A 23,930-nucleotide genomic window follows, 5' to 3' on the forward strand; every position below is an offset into this window, starting at 1 on the left:
AATCTATACATATTTCTCAAACAAAGAACATTTTCTTCATCTCACCATTTTTACAAATGGCCCACTTTCAATACTTTATATCTATTTGATACAAAACAATTTTTACCTTTAATTTCTTATTTAGCTTGCAACAATATCTGTAAACCATTGCCAGATTGAGAGGTCCAAAATCTGCGTAGAAGCTTGTGGGGAGAGAAAGAAAGAAAACATTTTGCTTGTACATGTTCTGTAGAAATAATTTTACATAAATTCACATGCACCAAATGAAAAAAATATATTATACTATGTACAAAACTTCTTCTAACTGCCTTCTTGCATACTGTAAGTATAATGCTGTAGTTTTTCATTAGCTTTTACAACTTTATTTTTATAAATTTAATTTTCTTTCTTCTCCACACAAGAACTCCTAAAAGGTCAATGTAAAAATTGAAGTGATCAGACTTTTGAAATAAAGTTCACAGTAAGATAACATTTTGGCATCACATTAGGAACTTTTGATTTCAACAACAATGCAAAAGCATGCCCTCAAAAATAAAGTTATTAATTAATTCCATAATGCTTCAGCTTTTAAATATAGTGCCAGCAATGAAATTCATATTTACTTATTAATCCTCAAACCACTTTAATGCTTAGTGTATACAAAGTCATATTGAAATACATCACTACCAAGGGGAAGGAGAGCATACAAAATTTTAACCAAAAACATCCTTATTTTTTCAAAAGCACTAAGGGATTTTTAATATCCATGTAAGGTGTCAAATAAAAAAAAGTCCAAGTCTTATCAGAGATATCTGCACAGTTCATTGCAGAGTACTTAATGCACCTATGGTTGGGGTCACGCACAGGGATGTGAATGTATAACAGTGTAAACAGTTAACCAATAAGCCTGAGCTCACATTTACATGCCCTGCAGCTGGAGAGCCGGCTGCCTGTATCAGAGGAAACAGCCAGCTTCCCAACAGAGGGACTGCAGGCAGGAGCCAATGTGTGCTGGGAGCTGGCTTAAGAGCTGGCTCCTAGCAAGCCGGCTACCACCCTGCACTGCTGCCTTTGTAGCAGTGCAGGGCAGCACCTGATTCCCGGGAACCCACTGTGGATGGGCGTAACCACTGAGTTTTTCAGCGGTTACACGTTTACACAATTACCCACATTTTAATATCTCTAGTCATAAAGTATTGAGTCAGCAACTGCCAAGTTTTTGAGCCATCCATTATTCTAGAACATATTCTGGCCCTGGTATTGGGAAACTAGAAACTGTTCCTGGCTAAATATTTCATTTAATGCTTCTGAATTTGTTTTATCTTGTTCCGAAGTACTCCAATATCTTCCAGTAAGAATGATGCACAAGAAAGAAAGTGAAATTTTCAAGACAAAAATTAGCAGGAAGCCATCAGCCCCCCCCACCCCCCCACAGGTATAAACTCTCATTGCAAGTGAAATTAGCTGGCACTAGTCCCATATACTAGTTTTGAGAATAAACACCATACATAAAAATGTTATACAGATAGAAGTTTAACTACCACTAACAACAGGATAAGAATTACTTCAATTGCTTATTAGTGCTTTTCTTACCAATTTACCACAATGTTCTGTAGAATACAAGAATAATGATGGTACTTACTTCTCGTATACAAGTTCATCATCTATGCAGAAATAGTGTGTATTTGCAAGACCACTCTTTGGTTTTTGGCAGAGAATTGCAAAATAAAGGCGACCTGAAATGCAAGAGATTTTAAACTAATACTACCCTTAACATTACAAATTTTCACAAAAAACTTGAAATGTCTCTCTTACATGTAATGATTTTAAATGGTCACAATCTACTATCACATTTTCCTTTGTGGGTTTCTGGATTAGACTTTTTTTTTCAGGTGCTAAGCAACAAGGATGACAATGATTACGTATGAAGGCCATGTTTTTAGTTACCGAACAAACAGTTTAAAACTTGTAATTTAGTCAAAAGCTCTCTGGGGTTTTCCTTTGGCAAACAAGTCGTTCAGAGAATAACCAGACTGCCCCCTCACAACTAGTTTGGGATACTTTCTTCATCTCTCTATATATAGATTTGGCTACTGGTTACTGTGATTCAGAGAGGTGCAAACAAAACAACCAACCAACCAACCAACCACACACAACCTAGACATTCCTCATTATAGAAGTTTTAAACAAGATATTTTCAGTTAATTAGGGGTGTGATGGTGAAGGTGGGAGGAGAGTAAGAAGTTACCAAGAGAGAAAAGTGAAGCATTGTAAAATCCACAGGTCTTCGATAAATGACAAATAGAAAAAGGAGGTCTCAAGTTTGGGCCCTTCCTGTGAGATTTCTTTGTCTATCAATGCACATGCCTTTGTTACGTAACAAGTGCTTTACTATTAACTTTTAACTAACTGAGGTAAAATATCAACAAGCTGCAGAAGGCCAGGAAGTTACAGAGAGCTACGTTTACTGCCTCCCAAATCCCGTTTACAATAATTCACAATAGTTCAAAGAAAAGAAAACGCGTTTTGTTTCAAAAAAAGCAAACTCGACAAAGCGGTGCAATGAACGTTATGATGATGCCGCTGGCATGATCTCCTTGTTCACATGCTCGACTGCGAAACGAGTTTCGAAAACTTGTTTCTGGAACAAACAAAAAATTACAAACGAGCATTTTAAGTTGCTCACCTTTGATGAACTCCACAGAGGGGCGCGATTCCTTTCTGACGCTCATCGCTTGCTAAGCGGGGTCAGCCCCCACCCCCAAGGTAAGCGAGCCCGCAAGCAGCCTGGCTGTGTTTGTCACCGGAGCCTGACAGCGACGAAGAAACGAAAGAGCCCCTCCCCGCAGAAGCTGAAAGATCAAAGTGCAGCCTAGCGTGTCTGAGCCCCGGGGTGTCTGCCCCGCAACCCTTCAGCAGGCACCACGGCTAGAAGCGGGACGCCAGCAACTGACGGGCTCGGCCCGCATCTTTCCCCTCCCTGAAAAGAGAGTTTTCAGCTCCGGAAGCGGCGTTACGGGCATGAAACCAGAAGCGTCTTGGGCCCCACCGAGCCTGCTGCGCACACAAGACAAGCCCCAGCGGTCTGGGGAGAGAAGCAGAGCGCTGAGCGCACGCCTGGGGAATCCTGCCCCCGCGGGCTGTGAGCGCAGTCCTCCCATCGCAGCCATTGGCCGGCAGGCGGAGCAGCCAGCGCGGCGCAGTAGGGCCAGCTCCCCTCCGTACGCCAGAGAGAACAGCTCGCCAAGGGAAGCCCCACCCCACGGCTCGGACCGCCCGGCTTGGCGGCTGCTGCGCCTTCGCGCACGGGCAGCTACAGCTCTAAAGCCACCGCGGTAGCGCTCGCGGAGCGTTGTCCACTTCCCAGCGCGCTCCTGGCCTTGTATCGCTAAACGCGGGCCTTCGCCCTAGACAGGACGGCGTGACTTGAGCTAACCAACGCGCTGCCAGCTGGCCACCTGCCTGCCACGCAGGTCTGTGCCAGTTAGTGTGGTCCCGTTGGTGCCCCCTGCCAGCGGTGCGCTCTGCTCCGCATCCCTCGCTACGCCTAGGGCCAGGGCCTTCCAAACACAGCAGCAATGCGGCCACTGTTAAAGACACTGAAGTACTCGTGAGTCATTTTCTCTCGGCTCAAAACAATGGTGAGTGCCCAAAAAAGAAACGACCCCTACCCCACGTCAAACCATTCATTGGTCTGAGAGTGGGCCTGCGGCTCACGATTCTCGTCAGTGACCACCTGTAGAAGCAGCATCGAGGGGTTACAAAAAGCACACCCAGCCTTCCTCACGCTAGAGGAGCTGCTCCAGTTGCAACTTTTTCTGAGCTGTGAGAAGGCTCCACTACACTCCCAGAAGCATAGGTGCTGGAACTAAGGGTGCAGAGGTGTGTGCCTTGCAGCACCCGGATGGAACTGACTGACAGGGGGTTCAGAAATCAGTAGTTTGACACCACCCCTGAAAAATGTTGCCCAGTCAAGAAGACATGATGGGCCAATAGAAAAAGGAATCCTTGTTACAGTGAGTAGCAGCTATTTAAAGATAAAAATGTGTGCCTAATTATTTTCACATTTTGTATGGTTAACTTTAAAAAAACAAAGCAAAACACAATTGCCATAGATTTATATCAGAATTGGTTTTATATGGATGCTGTATTAGTATCAAAGTGAACTTCAAGTTTTGAGTAGGTAGCAGTAGTATGTTGCATTGCCCCAGGTACTCAGGCCATAAAAACTGGAGCCTTGCAGCAGAATAGCAATATTTTATTCTTTTGGGGAAAAAACCCACAAACCTGTAAAATTTGAATGTACTGATAAAATTTGAGCCTAATTATGGAATTTATTTTGTGCCCGTTTAAAATGCATGAAATGGTCAGATTTATTGTAATATTAAAATAGGCCATCTCTGAATAAGTGTAAATGCATATTTTTTTATAAAATACACTGCTTTGGGGGTTTTCCCTTGCTCAAAGATTCTGCTCCTTCAGCTATTACATATTGAACTAAAAATCTTCATTTACTGTAGCCTTACTAACATCTTGAAATCTTTAGCTCTTGTTGTAAAACTGTACTAAAAGCAATGTATATAAGCCAACATTTGACCTGACAGTACAAGTCAGTCCCACTATTTTTGATCCTCAAATGAAATTGTGAAATGCACAATCAGAACTGCAAAATAGCATCTGCATTTTAAAACATTGGCAGTATATAAAAGGGATTTTTATATCTTCAAAAGAATTTAAATATTCAAAAATATCCAAGTGACTTAGGAACCTAAAGGCCAGTTTGAAAGAAAATGTAGGTACCAAAAGATGTAACAGGCACCTAGCAGGATTTTACAAAAGCTCTACATGATTATGTCTCTCTTGAAAATGTCACCTCAAAAGTGTGTACACTTGAACAAAAAGAATGACTTGTACTGTGTATCATATAGTTTTGCCACTCTTGCATGTACAGGCCAAATGTTTAGTGTCATTTAATAGTTCTGCTTTTTAACAGATTTGCAGCAAAATAACAGTTTTTTTCAGAACTTGTTTCACTTAGCCAAGATTTTTTGCAGTGCACAGATCCATATGTTTGCATGCTAATATGAGTATTAATCAATGCTTAATTTTAAATTGCATTAAAATTTTGCAGTGTCTGTTTCCCTCAGAATTAGAATTGATTTAAAAAACTACAGAATCCAAAGTTTAGTTTTCCTATTAGTGATGATAATCCATAGACATTGTTAGAATTCTTGACTGGTACAACATAATGATCCACTCAATTAGTTTGCAAAGCTTAGTTGGCACTGCAGCCAAAAACTTATTGATTAGATTGGAACAGCTTCCATTCTCTTGTGTCCACTCATTCCATTCTCTTGTGTCCACTCATGCATTTGTTTCTAGATGAAAATCAGTTCAATCTTCTTGATGCATAAAGGAAGACAACTTCTTTTAACAAAAAAAAAAAAAAAATCCTAAAAAACAACAAAAAAGCCCACCACTAATTATTTATTTTTTGTTAGTTGCTAGTGTGGTTAATGTAGATATAAGCAAGCAAAATAGAGGCCTCCCGTCAACATTTTCTAAAACACATGGGCTTTAAGTTCGCCTCTTAGAGTCTGTACTTAAGGATAAACCTTAAGTTTAATGGTAGCCTATGGGGAGAATTGGCTTGCAGAAAAATCAGTGGGCACTGAAAATCTAAATAAGTCAGTGACTTCTGAAAATCAGATCACTTGATAAGGTATATAAACTCATGAGCCTAACTTTAGGCATCCGTGTTTGAAAATATGGGTCTTTCACTCTAATACAAATCCTTAAGTTAGCTTGGAAAAAAAAATCTATTGTCAAATGTTGATCAAATGCTTACATAGTCTATAAGCTATGCTAAATGTCAATTCTGGGGAAGATACAGTGTATACAAATAAGAGTGTTTCTGCAAGTATAACTTATATTACTAGCTCCCTGAATTAAATAAGCTCTACCAACAAAGGAACTTTTTCACTGTTGTAACTGCATCTAAGACTGTTGTTGGCCTACCTATGTCAGTCATGGATGGGAGAAAAGTCAGTCACACACTGACTGACATAACTTTTGCTGGCAAAAGTTAAGCATAAATTAGGTCTTTATTGTACATTAAAGAAAAGTTATTTGTACCTTATTTAAATACATTCACTTGGAGTGTAAGCCTACATTAACTCATATGTTCATTCTAACCTTAAGAGTTCCTACCACAAACAATTTTAAATGATTGACTGGACAGTCTCTAATACTGGTGTTACAAATGCATTTTTTCTTACTGAGTCCTGTATAAGTAGTTTCCACAACCTATAAAAATAGACTCAATATTTGGCAGGCCTTTTACCCCTTTATGGCCACTCAAGAAAAGGACTTAATTTGCTTAAAAACACAGATATTTAGGTTACACATAGTTAACACAGTATAACAATAGTGCATAATAAATAAAACAACAGCTTAATAACCCATGTATATTGTTCACCCAAAATCTGAATCCCATTTAACATTGTTTCATATTAAAATGAGTAAGTATGAAATGGAATTCAGATTATGGGTGAACAATATGCATGGACTATTAAATGATTGTTACACCTATATTAATCAGTGCTATCTTTGGATCATTTTAAATTGTTGCTAGATCCAGAACAGCTGAATACATTTAAGAACTGCAATCTTAATATTCCTAATCTAAACATCAGCCTCAGCATTTAATACCACAGGTTTTATTCTGTCAGCCAGAGAAGCTGACAGTATTCACAGTAAACTGCTTGCAATAAAGTTCAGAGTAAGCTCTGTAGTTTAAAGATATTCCCTACTGGGAAATTTAAGAAAGGAATATAAAATGAAGTCATTTCAGAACAGAATTAGGTTCTTTATTTTTGCCTACTCAGATGACTACTCACTACAATGCTGAGTATTTTGACCTCCATGACAATGTCAACAGGATGAGAAACAACTCAAACCTATTTTATTCCAGTTTCCTCAAAAGCATTTCCAGCTCTGGTTTATGGTAACCAAATATTAACTTATGTTTTTAAACAGCACTGTTATACACACTATGAAATTATTACAACTTGATCATGTAAGTGAACCTCTGTGGCTGGAGGCCCTGCACCAAAGCCCCACTGAAATTGCAGTTAGCAGGGTTCTGTAAGGGTCCTGATTGCAGGAGGACTTAAGTCGTCCCCCCCCCCCCCCCCGGCCCCACACACACACACTTATTTGTATAAAAGTTATGAATCTTTTAAAAAAAAAAAGTTAAAAGCCATGACATTTTGTTTCATTCACAACAAATGTGAAGACTATTTATCATATACATTATTTCAGGAAAAAATAAAGTTATAATGGTGACAAACACTTAATTTTACACTGCCAGAAACTAAGGGGAGCTTGCTAATCTTTGTCAGAGTGATGGAGGAGAAGGAGTGGTTGCCTCACAGAAGGATTTCTTGTCTTTACAGGCAGGCAATGAGCTGTGGAAATATCTATGCAGGATATCAGCAGGATACCAACAACTTCCTGTTCATGATATTTATTTACTGGATTCTGGAAAAGGAATAAATAGCACCTCCTAAAAATATTCTTCTTTCTGTCACCTATAACAATCATGATGTCTCTAGAGATCTGCAAGTCTAAGTCTTTATAGACAAGGCAGCTAATATGCAGCAGAGTTTTAATATTAGACAGCAAGTAAATATGCCCATTCTTACCAGAGACATTATTCTGGTAAAAGAGAGTAAAAATTCATTCTGACAAAAGAACAAGTGTAAGTTCTTGAACTTGATGATAAGGCAGGTGACAAAACCCTGCCTCAGAAGATAAATGCATAAGAGGCTGTATGTATTTATATATTAGGGCACATCTAAACTATATTCCTCTTTTGAAAGAGGAATGTAAATGAAGCAAATTGAAAAGTGCAAATGAAGCATGGATTTAAATATCTCACACTTCATTTGCATCTGAGCGCTTTTTCGAAGAAGGGTTTTTCAAAAATGAAAACGCAGTCTAGACAGGGTTCTTTTGGGAAAAAAACCCTTTTTTGAAAGAACCCATACTCTTAATTTTTTCAGGAGTATGGGTTCTTTTGAAAAAGGTTTTTTTTCCTATCAGCCACCTTATAAGGAACTCACTATCACTGCAGAAATCAAAGCCAAGAGAGGATAAAACTGTTGACCACAACAGAAGCCAGGTATCAGCACACTTTCTAAACAAAAGTTTGAGAATACTGGTTGAAATTAAAGTTAAAAATACATTGTTTGACAATACATAGGATGTTTTCTAGACTTATCAAATTTGTTTCACAATCATGGTCCTACTTTTGCTAAAATTATCTATCGTCCCTGTTCTCTGCTGCTCCCATATGACGTAGATATGTAAATCAGAAAGGATGGAGTTCCTTTCACTCTATATTAGACAGTATAAACCTTAATCACTTTCTTAACCAAAGAATATTTTGAAAGGGAATGTCTACACAGCAGGGCTTAACTCAAAATAAGCTTCGCAACTTGAGCTACATCAATTGCATAGCTTATTTCAAAATTGGGAGCGTCTACACAATACTTATTTTGAAATAGTCCTTTTCATGTGTGTTCATTTTTTTAATTGTATCCTTTGGTATATATGGTTGTGACTATTTTCTCCCACTATTTGATCTGAGGAAGTGAGTCTGGCCCACAAAAGCTCATCATCTAATAAACCATCTTGTTAGTCTTTAAAGTGCTACATAGTCCTATATTTTATTTTGAAATAGAGCACTCTTCTTCCGATTTCCCTTACTCCTCCTACAATGAGGGTTACAGGAGTTGCAGTAAGAAGCCCTCCAGCTTGACAGTATTTCAACATTATTTTAAAATAACTACATGCTATGTAGACACGGACTTAGTTGTTTCAAAATAACACTAGTTATTTCAAAATAATGTTGCTGTGTAGCCCTACCCAAATAATCATAAGAAAATAAGGCCATGTTGACAAATGATTGCATGCTTCTCCTGTAATGAGACAGATTTACAATGAAAATTCACTGAAAAAATGTTTACAGATGAGTCTGAAAAACACAAGTCTCCATAGAATGTTCCTATCATTCCAGAAAATTGAATTTTTTCCATACTGTAACAATATGAAGATAGAATTGTCAATTACATTGTTCAAATAGACATTAGCAATGCACATGTTAAGCCAGCAGAGTATTTCTTGAAAATTCCAAGTGAGACATTAAGTAAAGGGAGTCAGAATCAAAGCACAAACATATTACAGATTCTACTATACTTCTCTGTAGAAAATGAAATTATCAATGTAAACAAAATTTACACACAGTCTAAATAAAAGGACTCCAAAGTATTACAGTCATTTGCAAATTGCAGTTACAGGCAGTCCCCGAGTTACGCGGATCCGACTTACGCCGGATCCGCAGTTACGAACGGGGTTTTTCTCGCCCTGGAGGACGGGAGCGGCAGGACACCCAGCTGCGCCGTGGTCCCGCCGCCCGCGTCCTCTGGGGCGAGAAAAGCTGCTCTGCGTCTCCCTGGTCTGCTGGGGGGGGGAGCGCCCCCCCCCCAGCAGACCAGGGAGACGCTGAGCAAAGCCGCGGAGCACGCAGGCAGCGGGACCGCGGTGCGTCTCGGTCCGCCGCCCGCGTCTCCCTGGTCTGCTGGGGGGGGGGGGGGGCACAGCTATTGCGCCCCTCCCCCAGCAGACCAGGCTTTTCTCCGGATGCCTGTGGTAGAGCAGCTGGGGCGCTGCTGGTTGGTCCCGCAGCGCCGCTTTGGGCGCTACTGGACCAACCCGGCAGCACCCCAGCTGCTCTGCCCCAGGCGTTCCCAAGTCAGCCGCTGCTGAAACTGACCAGCGCTGACTACAGGAAGCCCGAGGCAGAGTTGCTCTGCCCCAGGCTTCCTGGAATCAGCCGCTGATCAGTTTCAGCAGCAGCTGACTTGGGAACGCCTGGGTTTCTTAAGTTGAATCTGTATGTAAGTCGGAACTGGCATCCAGATTCAGCCTGTTGAAACTGATCAGCAGCTGATTCCAGGAAGCCTAGGGCAGAGCAGCTCTGCCTCAGGCTTCCTGTAGTCAGCCGCTGGTCAATTTCAGCAGCGGCTGAATCTGGACGCCAGTTCCAACTTACATACAGATTCAACTTAAGAACAAACCTACAGTCCCTATCTTGTACGTAACCCGGGGACTGCCTGTATTGCCAAAAGCCTAAATAATGTTGTTGGAAAATTACAATGCAACACAACATGTTTTAAAATCTTATTTCTCAGGTAAATGTAGAGAACTGTACAGCACACACATACTAAAGACAGGAAATAAACTGCCTACTCACTTTAAATGAAATGTTTAAAATGCCTTTAGATTATATATAGCTATTATTTTGAAAGACAAAGACATGGGATATTCCATCAAGTAAGTGAAGATGAATACACTCAGCTTTGGCATATAAAATTCAGATTGTCTGAATGTTATGCATTTGCTGAAGAAAAAATTATGGAATTTGAAATCCAGTGTAATATAGCACAATGAAGACTTTAAGGTATTGTCTTCTTTAGTCAATCATTTTTAAACTACTTTTAGTAATAAACAATATTTATAGTTCAGTGAAATATTCAACCCTGAAAACATGCAGAAAAATCTGTTTCTAATGGAAATTAGCTATGTAGCCGAAACTACAGCTCAAAAAAATTACAAAATTGAATATTCACCTTTTACAGTTTAGGATTAAAAAGTTGTTAAGATTTATTCTACCAGAGAAGAGTCTGCTAACTTTTAAAATATTTTTGCTCCCTGGAAAAGCTTCATAAAATAAATATCTTGTTTTTGTAATGGATGAGGAAGAACAAAATCATAATCTTATCCCATCATATTTCAATTTAATGAAGATCAAGACAAACAAAATCCTAAAGCCTAGATCCTTGAGATACACATATAAATGGATTCACCCTTGAACAGGACTATTCACATGCATGTGTTTCCAGGATTAGGGCCTTTATTTGCAGCACATAACACTTAGTCACAGTTCATTTTACATGGATAAACTTCCTTAAGTGAAAGGGTAATATTTTCTTATAACTAAAAAGCTGATTTGTGATGTAATAATAATAGTATGCAGAATACCAGCACAATACAGTACTTCTAAACTAAGGTTCTATGATCTGTATAACAACCTTCCATTCTTACTACTGACAGTTCAATAAATGTTGTATGGTTGAGGAGTCAAAGATGGTAGGAATTGCTTTTAGTGATGAGAAGTCACCAAGGAGGTTAAAATTGTACTACACTATCCTTACATCCTTAAGGGTAGTCCTGAAATGTGGCACATACCTACCATGCATTCACAAGAGTATGGGAAATTGTATAGTGCTTTCCCAGCCAGTGGTTTTTATAAACAAACAAACAAACCGATCCACAAACACCTGCAAAGTAAAACATCTCAAAAGATGGTAGGATCACAACACAGAACTTTAAGAAAACTGTGCATTTTCCGTATTCTCTCTAACAAAGAGGAAAAGCCAGCAATGTTCCTGTACAAATTGGGGTGGAGGGGCAGTTCAGCACCTCTCCCCTAAAGAGTGCTTGGGGGTGAGAGGCCCTGGTAGTCCTAAACAGAGGGATCATGCCCTGCCAGAATCACCAGGCATCTTAAAAGGGCTCTCTCTTTTCCTGTATGGTTTTATGAGAAGCAATCCCATTTTTCTGGCACAACCAAACCATTATCTTACTTTAAGTTACTATAAGAGGAAGCTGTATACTAAATTTGGTAGTTCTAGCTCTTACTATTTAGGAGAAATTCTTGGACAGACTCACAAACTCTCTCAAATGTGTAGCACGGATTAAACTCTCTAGTCCAGCAACATCCATAGTCAGGCTTGATTTTAGTTAGCTCGATGTCCACTTATTGTGGATGTGGCCAACTTTCCCTGTGGTCCCATAAAGTTTGTGTGTAACCATCAATATTTGCTCTCAGTGTTTTGTGCTATGTAGCTCTAGTTTACATCTGTCTTCTAAGAAAAAACTTAAATAGATTTGTAGCACCTTAAAGGCTAACAAAACATGTAGATGGTATCGTGAGCTTTCATGGGCAAAACCCACTTCTTCTAAGATCCCAGCAAGCCATGGAAGTGTTGGTAATGCTGCTAGACAATATTGACCCCCTGTGGTTTGGCAAATTCTCTTGTTCAGTACTGGTCAGGTCCAGAGGGTGCTAGACTAGAGAGGTTCAACCTGTAGTAATAACTGAAGCACTAAATGTTTATAGATGGTTGTGTTAAACCATCTGTAATCTGTAAATGAAACGTCATACTGCCAGGTTATGTTACACCCACAGATTTTAAAATATTTACGTTTGTTTAAAGTTTTTTCCATTAAGAAAGAAAGAGGGGTGAGGGCAACATACAGTGTTCACAGGGACTTTAGTACTGATTTTTTTTAAATAGACACTTTTGTTTGGAGTATATTTGTTAGCCTGGGCAGAGTCCCACTGTATCTTACCAGCGTGCTTACTTGCAGGATTAGGGCTTTACATCTTTGTTTGTTTTAAAATAAGAGGCTAGCTAAGTTTTAATGTATACAATCGGTCCACCAGGTCCTGTACCCAAAAAGTTATTAATGTTTTAAATGATAAAATTGTGTGAACCTCAACATATCATTTCTAACTTTGTTTTAATTTAAAAAAAAAAAAAACCCACTTCAGTCTTTTTTTTTTTTTGAGCTATTGTTATGAGTCCCATCTATATTAAGGCTGTTAAGAGGCAGGTAATTGGCTAACTGTGTAGTTGATACAGTTTGTATCGATTACATGATTAGTTGATAAGGGAAGATGTTTAGTCCCAGCTCGCACTGGGTCTGGGACTTACCCCTGCTGCAGGTCTGCAGTTTAAATGTAGTAAGAGCAACTTACTCTTATTCTGAAACTTAAATGCAGAGCTGCAGTGGGGGTAGGGCTCGTGCCAGGTCCATCAGCAGCTGCTGCTGGAGCAGCCTATGTTCATGGCCAGCCCAGGCCGCTGCAGACAGTGGCTGCTCCATGGGATTCAGCCCACCACAGAGAGAGGCTGCTTTACGGGAGCCTCTCCTGTCCCACACCCCTCCCCCATTGCTACCTCTGATAGAGGCAGCAGTGCAGGGACTGGGGCAGGCAGCACCGCAGAGATGGTGCTTGGGGAGAAACGGCTTTTAAGCCAGCTCTTCCAGCACTGGCACCTGCTTCCCCCGCTTTTTCTGCCCAGGCTTGTCAAGTAGTCTACTACTCGCTTACTGTAATCTAGATCACAGTTAACAAAAATACTTTTTTCAGTTTGTTTACTTTTTGTATTCTCAGTTTCACTCTCTTCTGTAGTGAATTTCCAATTTGCATTCTCAGTTTCACTCTCTTCTGTAGTGAATTTCCAATTTGCATGGGTCTTTCTCATAGAAAGAGGAAAGTTTTTTTTGTTTGTTTTTAAGGAAGGTAAATCATATTGTATGCCACAGTTGTCAAGACTCAAGTGTAGCTACAATAATCAATTGTATTAACTTTTTGAAACTAATTATAGTTCAAACATCCCTTTTGAGAAAGTTGCTAATGGGCCACTCCACTTTGTTTATATAAAGACTCCATAGCCTCGGAATCTCCAGGTCCCATTGGCTCTGGTTCTCCATTTCCCCTTGGCTGGAAACTGTGAACCAGAGCCAATGGAAACCACAAGTCTTTAGATAAACAAAGCAGACTGTACAGTTAGCAACTCTCTCAAAGTTGGACCTCCCTAGTACGGCACCCTTGGGACTTGACTGGTCCCAAATGAGGGGATTTGCCAGACCTGGACAGGACCCCTGCTATTGGCTTCCAAGCAAGCCACCCCCCTTGCTGCTGGCTGCATGTGGCTGGATTGGCCCTGCTACTGTCAGGCTCCACCCCAGCCCCTCTGCCACAGGCCCGGCGGGGGCTCCCAGGAGTCGGAGCTCCCCAGCCACCAGCAGAGCCAGGGCTCCCCCCCACGTTGTCCAGTCTTGAGACTAAAAAAGCGAGACCGAAACACAAGAAGACTTGCAGCTCTTCAACTTTTGACCAAACAAGGGGCTCGGGGAGGAGGGCTTGCAGGGGATATAACTACATGATTTACCTTAGCCTCACTGCCCTCCCAGGCACCTCTCCCAGCACAAAAGTAAAATGTTAGGCAGAAGTAAGAGTGGCATGGTGTGGCATTCCCACCCTTACTTTTGCAATTTTGTAGTGCTACTGGCAGCAGTGCTGCTTTCTGAGTTAGGAGCCCAGCGAGCAGCTGTCACTCTCGCAACTCTGAAGGCACCTGACACCTACACATAAGAGTGGCAACAGGGCATCCAGTAAGACCCCCCCACAGCAGACCAGGGAGACGCGGAGCAAAACTGGGGAGGATGAGGGCAGGACTGCGGCGCGTCTCGGCGGTCCCGCCACCTGCGTCTCCCTGGTCTGCTGGCTTTTCTCGCCGACGACACCTGGGGTGGAGCAGCTGGGGTGCTGCCGGGTTGGTCCCGCAGCGCCGCTCCTCGATGCTACTGGACCAACCCAGCAGCACCCCAGCTGCTCTGCCCCAGGCATCCCCAAGTCAGCTGCTGTTGAAACTGATCAGCGGCTGATTCCAGGAAGCCCAGGGCAGAGCAACTCTGCCTTGGGTTTCCTGTAGTCAGCCACTGGTCAGTTTCAGCAGCGGCTGAATCTGGATGCCAGTTCCGACTTACATACAAATTCAACTTAAGAACAAACCCCAAATTCAACTTAAGAACAAACCTACAGTCCCTATCTTGTACGTAACCCGGGGACTGCCTGTATATTTCCATTTTTCTTGTCCACTAGAATTGGAAAATAGTACAAGACACCTGTGTTCTAGTCCCACCCACTTGAGTTAATAGCCCTTTTTGGACTTCTCAAAGTTGGTAAGAATGCTGAATTACAGAGGCTTGTGTCTGTATTTTTCCTGCTACATTAAAATAATCTAAAAGTGACATTTGTGTAAAACAATTATTGCATCAACAGCCAGTCAGCCAGACCAGCATTTATTAAGTGATTGGGCAAGAGGCCAAAGCTCCGTTTTCCTGGATCGGAGTTGCCTTGAGGAAAAAGAGTTGAGTAAGAAGGAGAAGAATAAAGATAGCAGCAAAAAAGGAGAAGATACAAGAAAAGGTTTCCCTTTCTTGCAGGCCCCCTTTCATTTAGGGCGTAGGAAAAACAACCCCAGCAGTTTCATGCAGGATATGTGACACCTAAGTCTCTGTGGAGCCCCAAAGTGAAGTCAGTACTGCAAGCAAAGAGGAGCAGGCCGTTCCTAGGCATGTGTCTCTCATTCTGCTACTGATTTTTCAACAGCGGACACTCTACAGAGCCATTTCAGACCCCGGGAGACCTAAAGAGCTGCGCTATCAGGGAGAGCCGAGGGCCGCTGGCCAAGTCCCCGCAATTGTGGGGCCAGCCTGTAAAACCAAACCCCGGGGAGTTGGGCCGGGGTGCGTGGCGGGCGGCTGCTACAAAGTTTGACAGCCACTTGTAACTCGCCTGGGGGAGCAGCCCGGCTGGCTGGTGCCGTCGCTCCAGGGGCGCGGGACCATCAAGTTCAGCAATTCCCGCCACCCCCGCCCGCGGACTGAGGCGGCGCCGCCGCTCACCGGTGATTGCCGAGCACCTCTCCCGCCCGCACGGGGGCGGCTCCGCTTCCACCCCCGCGGCTGCAGCCGTCGCGCTCCGAGTTTTCTTCACGGCCGGCGGCGCTGGGGCCGAGTGGCGCCGGGCCCCGGCCCAGTTCTTCCGCTTCATGGCGGCGGCGCCGCTACGGGGGGTGCGAGCCAGCCCGGCTCATCCCCGCCGCGCTGAGCCGCTCCCCGGGTCGGGGCTCGGGCTGCCGGAGGGGAGGGATCCCGACGCCACCAACGGCGGCGACTGACGCTGCTCGGCCACCTCCCCGCTGCGGGTGGGGACGGGGGGAGAGGTGCGGACTCCGCGGAGTCCCCCCCCCTCGGCGTATGTGATTGGGTGGGAGCGGCGTGACGTCATCGTGACCGGGCCGCACTGGGTAAAGTGACGTCATAATGGTAAACGATAATTGCGTGGGGCTCTATTTGAAAATCCCACGTGCCTGTGCAGGTTCCTTCCCGTGGCTCCATGCACAGGCTCTGTCTTGCAGCGACAGACCGCCACCTATGCGTCACTCATTCTAATTACTAACTGGGGACCCTCACATGCTCCCCACAGGCGCCATTTGCCACTGCCCCTCTGCACATTCATCCCCGCGTGCACACACCCCTATATGTTGGTCTATTGTACCTCTGTTATCAGGCTGCCCCGAGGCTTCAAAGCCATTGTGCCAAGCACCTTACACACAGACATGATAAAAAGTTTCTTCCCCTTCTATATCCCATGCCCAAACCACTATTCACTACCTTCTGCACCCCTAGTAGGGTGACAATACAATATTGCTCAAAGGCTGAGGCTGGCATGGCTGCTTGCTCCAGCTCTGCCTCCTGCTATCTCTTGCATGGGGCGAGCATCAGCATTTGCCCCCTGCCTGTTCCTCTCCAAGGAGACGTGGAGCGGCTTTTCTCAGCAGACCTCAGCTTGAGAATAAAGGACTGAGGGAAGTGAGGCGTGGGAGAATAAAACTCAGCTCTGGAGAAATGTTTGGCTAGAGTTTCCCCTACAATATGTACCAGTTCCAACTTACATACAAATTCAACTTAAGAACAAACCTACAGTCCCTATCTTGTACGTAACCCCGGGGGGCTGCCTGTATTCATACATCCCCAACACATCCATGCAAGCTTTTGGGGATAGGGACAGGTTTCTCATTCTGTATTTGTACAGTAGTTAGTACAGTGGGGTCCTGGTCCATGAATGGGTTTGCTAAGTGTTACTACAATACAAAGAAAGAATGAACTAATAATAAACTCTGAAACATCCACACTCACATACAAAACAACTTTAACATCTCTTAGAGTGCCCTAGATAATATCTTATGTTTATATAGCACCTTACATAGCAAAGAATTTCAGTCACAGACTACACATACTACACCATTGAGATTGAGCTATCTGTGGGGGCGGAGAGTGCCAGCCAGCTGGCACACAATTTAACAATGAAGGGGGAGGAACTTGCTTTTATGAAAAGAGCATATGTTTCTACATAAAATGGACTTTGTTGGAATAGGAGATATTAGATTCATTTTTATTTGTAATGTATCCATTATCATACAACTTTAAGAGTAAGTAATTCAATTCCATTTAATAATAATTTACTGGTATGAGAATCTATACAAGTGTTGCCAAAGTATAAGGAGGAGACAAATTTCTCAGGTAGCTGTCCGAGAAAGGTATAATTTGTCCAGGATAAGGCTTCCTGGGACTTGTGTGATATTTTCTCCTGTCTCCATTTGTCATTTCAACTTTTCTCAATCCAGAGACAGATGCTATGTACTGTGATGCCATCTCTGCTGTCTCTCTCTTCTCCTAGGTGTAGACACAATTTTCTCTTGCTGTTTTTACATTAAAACCTTTAATCATTTTAGTGTCTTGAAGAAATAGCTTTTTTGCACTCTATTATATTTTGGACATTGGAATAGTGCCCCTCTATCTCAGTCTCCTCTCTTTCAGACTGGTTGCACTTCATCTCTCTGGGTTCGTTTGAAACGTGTTTTGTGTCTTCCTATTTCCACCTTTAATTTATGAATAATGATTTTGTATTTGGTAAAGCCAGCCTAAAATTGGCACATTATAGAATGCGGAGCTGACGCGATAGTTTTGTGTGGCCATTTGAAGTAGTGTAGCATGATTGTTTTTTAATTGCTTTCCAGATATTTGTATATTGACGCTGCCAGAAAGAAAGTGAATTTCACTAGAAATACAACACAAACTCTGCCTTCACTAGGGAGGTTAGGGTGCATCTACACTGCACTCGTAGGTCGAAATAAGATATACAATTTAAGCTATGCATATTGCGTATGTTATTTCGATCTAATTTCAAAATAAACCGCTATTCTGAAACGTCATGGAACGTCTATTTCGGGATACCGGAGGTATCCGAAAATAGCACCACAGTCTAGACATACCCTTATGGTACAGCTAGACTGCGAGGGGGTTTTGGGATACTGGATACTCTGCCACATCCAGGGAAGGTGTTTTGCTCTTTCGGAAGCTTCCATGAGGAAGAAGGGGGCTTTCGAAAGAGGGGATTTTCTGAAATTTGGTCCAGTCTAGACTGGCCACATTTCGGAAGAGCCTCTTCTGACAAAGTATCAGAAAAAGATATGGAAAATACGGAGCTCATTTTGCATATCTTTTTCCAATAGATCCTCACAGTCTACACCACTGGTGGCTGTCCTCCAGGGGGTCGCAGCGCCTTGATCTGGGCTGGCTTGTATTTTCTTTTCCTGGCTTGGCGCCCGTACACGCGGCGGGAAGAAGGGGAATGGCAGGAGCGGAGCGGCAATTAGCTGGGCCGCGCTTTTTTTTTACTCAACGAAAATTGGGTCCGGGGATCGCGAATGCAAAAAGGTTGCACATCCCTGGTCTGGATGTACCCTGAGAGTTTAACTGACTTAACAGATAAGCTGATGCAGGGCAGCAAAGCCTCCTCCCCAAGAGCAGGGCGGGCAAGGACTTTATACCACAGAGTCTGCAAGCTGTAACCGTGTAACTGCTGAGATAGGATGTTAGGGAGTGGAGACTATCTACACTAGGAACAAATGTAAGCATATTTGGTAGCAGGGCCCCCTGACCACGTAGGCAAACTAGGCGGTTGCCTAGGGCGCCAGGCTTTAAGGAGCACCAAATTAGACAGAAGTGATTTTTTTTCTGTATTTAAAAAATATGAATATGTTATCTCTCATATATGAAAATACAAAATATTGTACTTGTAAAACAGTGCATCATTACCATATCAGGAGTTGAGTTATATTATTTATTTCACACTATGGAGCAAGGCTGTGTATGTAAATACAATTAAAATGTGTCATGGCATAATTTCAAAAGAGCACAGCCTGGGTTTGTTGCTTGGGGGCAGGGTCTGGCATTCTCATTAGCCCAGTGTTGGCCAGTCATACAGTTGAGTCAGGGTGGATCGCTGTTTAAGTGAACACCAGTCAGCAACGTGCAACAACTTTTCTGCTGCATTATGAGCCATGGTCCCAAAGATGCTGTGGCCACAAAGAATGTACATTGTATTGGACTTGAAAAATTTGGTAAACGGTTTTAACAAGATTGTAAAAGGAGAATCACAAGTACTTATAATATTAAGATTGTGTATTTATTGTAGACCTGTGATATCTAACCAATTCTGAAGCACTATTGTGGCTACTGCTGTAGAGAACTAGCCACACTCAACCAGCCAAATAGCCACATATGGCTAGCATGTTGGACACCACAGTTGTAGACTGTTACTGTTAAAATAATAGTAAAGTCCTGAATTTTTAACACCTGACTGCTAAAATTAACAAATACCACTTAACGTACATATTCCTTTCCATTCTAAGTTCAATAATGTTCAATAATAATAGAAATTCTGTTTAATTTTTTAAATACTTTTAAATGAATGTTGATAAAATAAATTAACATTTACCAGATTTATATTACTATGATGTCATTACATGCACAGTAACTCACCAGTAAAGGTTTCAATAAGAGAAGAGCTATTGTCCCACGGGGAGTGTAGCGTTTCAAAGTAAAAATTTATAAAGACGTACCTTTATTCTTCCATGCTGAGAGACTTGTTGGACCGGCCACCATCTCGATAGAACATGAAATAGCTTCAAAACTTTGTTTCAAACAATGTATTACCCAATTTGCTAAATCAAAACCATAAAAACCAAAGATCAAAATGTTTGCACAAATCCACGGCCCAGTGCAAAAGGGTTACAACTCAAAAACAGACTTAATTCAGTATCAAAGAAAAAAGATTTTCATATCATCCTAAAAAGCAGTTATTTTGTAAGGAAGACAGTTGCAACTTGAAATGCAGCTATTTATAGCGTCAGAGGTGAAAGTATGCAGGTGCATCTCAGCCAGTAAGAGCTGGCTGTGCTCCAACAAAAGTCAGCCAGGGCACACTATTTAAAGAGCCAGCGGGGAGCGCTAGAACCGGCTGGGCATGCTGCTGAGAGCCTGCTGGGGGTGCAGTTTGCGATGCACTCTCCCAGCCAGGCTCCTGCTGCTGCAGGATGGCACTGGCAACTGGGTGTGTGCAGCCAGGAGATGTAGCAGGCAGGTTATGTGCTGTCCCTGCCAGCAGCCCCTGGAAAGATGCTAGGGGGTCTCTCACACAGCTGCCAGTCTCTCTGCAGCAGTGCCCCCACACAGATGGCCCATAGCTCCCTTGTGAGCACATAAGTTTACCTGGCCCCAAGCCCCCTCCCTCCCTTCCTCTAAGCCCCAGTCCCAAACCCTGACTCCTGCACTTCCCACACACAACCCAGTCTCCTGCCCTGAACCTCCTGCATTCCTGCCCTCTCCCTGATTCCTGCATCTCTCCCATACACACACAACCTCTTGCCCTGATTCTTGAACCCCCATCCCTGACACCCGCATCTCCCCCACATATCCCCAGCCCTTGGCTTTGACTCCTGCACCTCCCTCACACACACCCAGCCTCCTGCCCTAAGCTCACACTCCAATGGGAATGAAACTGCGTTAATAACAGAAAATCAGAGTTATTGTTTTAATTACATATATTTTACATTACAAATATTTTACATTACAAATCCTCTTCCGTTTTCAGTTCTTACTTCTTGTCAGGTGGAATATGTTTGTGTCTGGTCTTGTATGATGTAGCAGTACTGTCTGAGCCTCACTCAACTAGACAGTAAAGGTAGATCCTCTTGCTGAAATAAAGCAATTTTATAATCAGTGTATAAAGAGAGAGTGGGACAACCTCCCCCGCCCTTATTAGATTGTCATGTCAGGTGCACAATTTACAGTAGGAAGTAAGTGGAAAAAAATGCCTCCTAAGAAGATACATCTCCCCGCCCTCCAAGGACAGTACCTGTAAGAAATAGGACAGTACCTGTAAGAAATTTAAGTTACTTTCACTCCTGTATAGCACTGCCTAGAAACACTGTACAACTCAAAAAGGTTAAAAAATTAAACGTGTCAGCCAACGGCAGTTTATCCTATACAGTATAATTGTGTTAGGATTAATGAAAAGTAGAAAAAAATTAATAATATTTATTTTTATTTTTACATTGTTCATTTTGAATGCCAAGTAAATAATGGTAAAATTTCATTCTAGACTTCTAATTATTCTCTATATTGAATGAGGGAGGATTGCAAAAGTCATAATACGCCTACACCACCAAAAACCCTTGGCCCAGCCCTGTTTGTTAGGCATTCAATATAGGTTCAGCTTAGCTGTAATGGTATTAAATTTTTAAGATGTAGTATAGAGAGCATAGACATTTGTAGTAGTTCTGCTGATTCAGAAGGTCAAAACACTGATCAATAAAACAAGTCTCTCAAAGAGCAGTTTTCCAGGGATGTTTGTATATATTTTTTCCTGTCTTAAACAGCATTTTCTGTTTGCTCTCCATGCCTTGCTGCTGTGAGTTTAGGCAGGTACACTCACTATATACATTGTATATTTTCTAATTCCCTTCAGGCTATGGTTCTTATAACAATTCATGAAGGAGTTAGTGCTCAATCCAATCTTTTATTAAAACAACACTAGATCTTCCAGTCTAATTGCAGTCCCTCGTGAGTTTTGTCCATTATGTGTAATGGCATTTCTACCTTTAAAGATTGTGATGGTATCATGGGAGGGTTGAATTGGCAGCTTTACGAGTCATTTAAAATTGCTAGCAAAACCATAACCTGATCCTGATTTATGGGCCTGATCCTCCAAACCTGTACACACATCATTTGACTGTAGTGGGATGGCTTATATATAGGGGCCTGACTCTGCAGCTCTTGTTCCTTGAATAATACCCTACATTATAACAGGCCTACTTTCAGCATAAGGTAAGCAAAGGTGTCAGAAATGAGCTTGCCAGGAGTTGAGGATACTCAGCACCTTTCAGAATTGGGCCCAAAGTGAAGAAAATTTCCTATGCAGCTGAGAGTAAAATCCACCATTTGTTGATCCAGAGTTGCACTGTCTTCTGCATACTACTTCATCAATAAAAGGCCCTCTTTCTGAAAAGAGAGATTTTCAAATACCTCTCTTTTTTCAAAAAAATAAGATTTAAAAAATTGTGGGTTTAAAATTTTGAAAATGAATACAACATAGTTGAAAATAGTTATTTTTATATATGTACTTCTTGCTCTTTGTGATACTTTTAAATAAATATGTCTAAAGTCTAAAAAATTTTTAAAGTACAGTGTAACAGTGGTTACCAAATAAGAAATCTCTGATAGCCAGAGGTATTTCTGCAGTGCCCTATCTCTGTTTTCTTCTTCTTCAGGGCTTGTTAAACAAACTCCACAGTCTTTGAATCAGTCACAACCCATCTTGGGGTCTGGTTTTATTAACACAGAATTCTAGAAAATTAAATACAAAAAAATTTTCATCTAGCCTTAACCGTGGCACAACTCCTCTCTTAGGCGATGTCCCTTCCTACCTTCTGAGGCATGTCTACACTATGGGGTTGTATCCTTTTTTTTTTTTTGCGGCAGAGCAGACGCATTCTTTCGGAAGCCCTGTCTTCCTCCTCCCACAAGGGAGAAGGGCTTTTTCGAAAGAGGAGGCTTTTCCAAAATTTGGCCCAGTGTAGACAGGCCAAATTTCAGAAAAGCCTCTTCTGAAAAAGCTATAGGGAAAAAAGGTACGCAAATTGCAGAGTGCAATTTGAGTATCTTTTTCCAATACATCAGTGTAATGTAGACATAGTCTGAGCCCCTGAACTGCCTTCTGTGCTTTTTCCAAAAGGAAAACCAGCTTACAGCTGATTACTCTCATCTAATCACAACTTCTTCCTTTAGGAACCACAACAGGAGACCCTCTTTCCAATAACTTCTATGCAATCATTATTCCTTCAAGCTCCAGCTGTCCTCACAGAGCCATACTTTATAGCACAGAGATTGTACTGTCCCCTTAACTAGCACATCCTCTGGCACAGGACTGGATTGTTTTAATCACAGGGGCCAGCCGCTCTGTGACGTATGATTAGACAATATGAGTGCAATTTTTGAAAAGCAGAGCCTTTTTTCCCCTCCTCGCATCTCCATCTGATGGTAATAGAACCTCTTGCTGAGAGTATTCTGCCATCTGCTGGGTATGCGGTGACTGTCTCCTGGTTTTCTCACTGTTAACTTTGTCAATTTTTTTAAAATAAATCTTTTTAAAATTAATGTTGAAGTAGTACAAGACAGCAAAGGATGATCAGATTTTGTAAAACATTTCACATTGCCATTAATATAGGCCCCACTCTTGCCATTCATGGGCAGATTGCTGTGCCTGCAAAGACCTCTACTGAAGTCAGTGAGGCTCTGTGCAAATGCAGATCACACACACAAAATGCAGGTTTGAAGCTTTATTTAGTTCTTTCTTTCCTACTTTTATTGTCCTTTGTCCATATTATTTTAGAAGTTTTGGATTTTTTGAATTATTTTATTTCTGTACTTGAGTTTTAAAACATGAAATGTTGGAATTAATACATTTTTTCTTTACAAAAGTAGTATGCTGAGTCTATGGTTATGTTTTGCTTTACCACGTAAGAGTTTGATTTCTGACTCTGGTTCCTTACTCTCCAGGCTAGCAGCAGGTAGAAGTACTTTGCATCACTCTGTAATGGTGACTCCAGCTGGTTTAAGAGCAAGGTTATGGGTTCCTAAAGAAAAATGATCATTTTTTCATCTGATCAGAAATTAAATTTTAGTTCCATCATTGTACGTCTCTCCCCCCACCCCTCCATCTCACATCTTTATCCTAAGCTGTATCACATGCTGGTGGACTTTCTTCTTTTTCTGATGGTGTCCTGGTTGTTTTCTTTCCTTAGTCTCTAGTTCTCATCCGATAACTCTCTGGCTCCTCG

At 42.0% G+C, this 23,930-nt stretch overlaps 1 protein-coding gene and 1 long non-coding RNA gene across 14 annotated transcripts in view; one reads left to right on the forward strand and one right to left on the reverse strand.

Moving 5' to 3' along the window:
- The window catches only part of CDC14B (cell division cycle 14B), a 75,924-nt gene extending 59,978 nt beyond the window's left edge, over positions 1 to 15,946 (reverse strand). For 6 of the 13 annotated variants that reach the window (XM_075931842.2, XM_075931839.2, XM_075931843.2 and 3 more), the window contains exons 1-3: positions 15,589 to 15,946; positions 1,622 to 1,715; positions 107 to 182 (exon numbers count right to left, since the gene is read on the reverse strand). In XM_075931842.2, the coding sequence (XP_075787957.1) occupies positions 107 to 182; positions 1,622 to 1,715; positions 15,589 to 15,736 (318 nt within the window). In that variant the 5' untranslated portion in view covers positions 15,737 to 15,946. Of the gene's footprint in view, positions 1 to 106; positions 183 to 1,621; positions 1,716 to 2,665; positions 3,166 to 15,588 lie in introns of those variants that run through there. The other 7 variants (XM_075931845.2, XM_075931837.2, XM_075931836.2 and 4 more) reach the window with 3 other exon arrangements.
- LOC149524141 (uncharacterized) overlaps positions 3,859 to 23,930 on the forward strand; it is a 41,428-nt gene continuing 21,356 nt past the window's right edge. The window contains exon 1 of the long non-coding RNA XR_016349875.1: positions 3,859 to 3,995. This is a non-coding gene — a long non-coding RNA (uncharacterized LOC149524141). The remainder of the gene's footprint in view (positions 3,996 to 23,930) is intronic.

The sequence above is a fragment of the Pelodiscus sinensis genome, chromosome 6 (genome assembly GCF_052426305.1).
Source record: "Pelodiscus sinensis isolate ZL-2025 chromosome 6, ASM5242630v1, whole genome shotgun sequence".
Classification (NCBI taxonomy): domain Eukaryota; kingdom Metazoa; phylum Chordata; order Testudines; family Trionychidae; genus Pelodiscus; species Pelodiscus sinensis.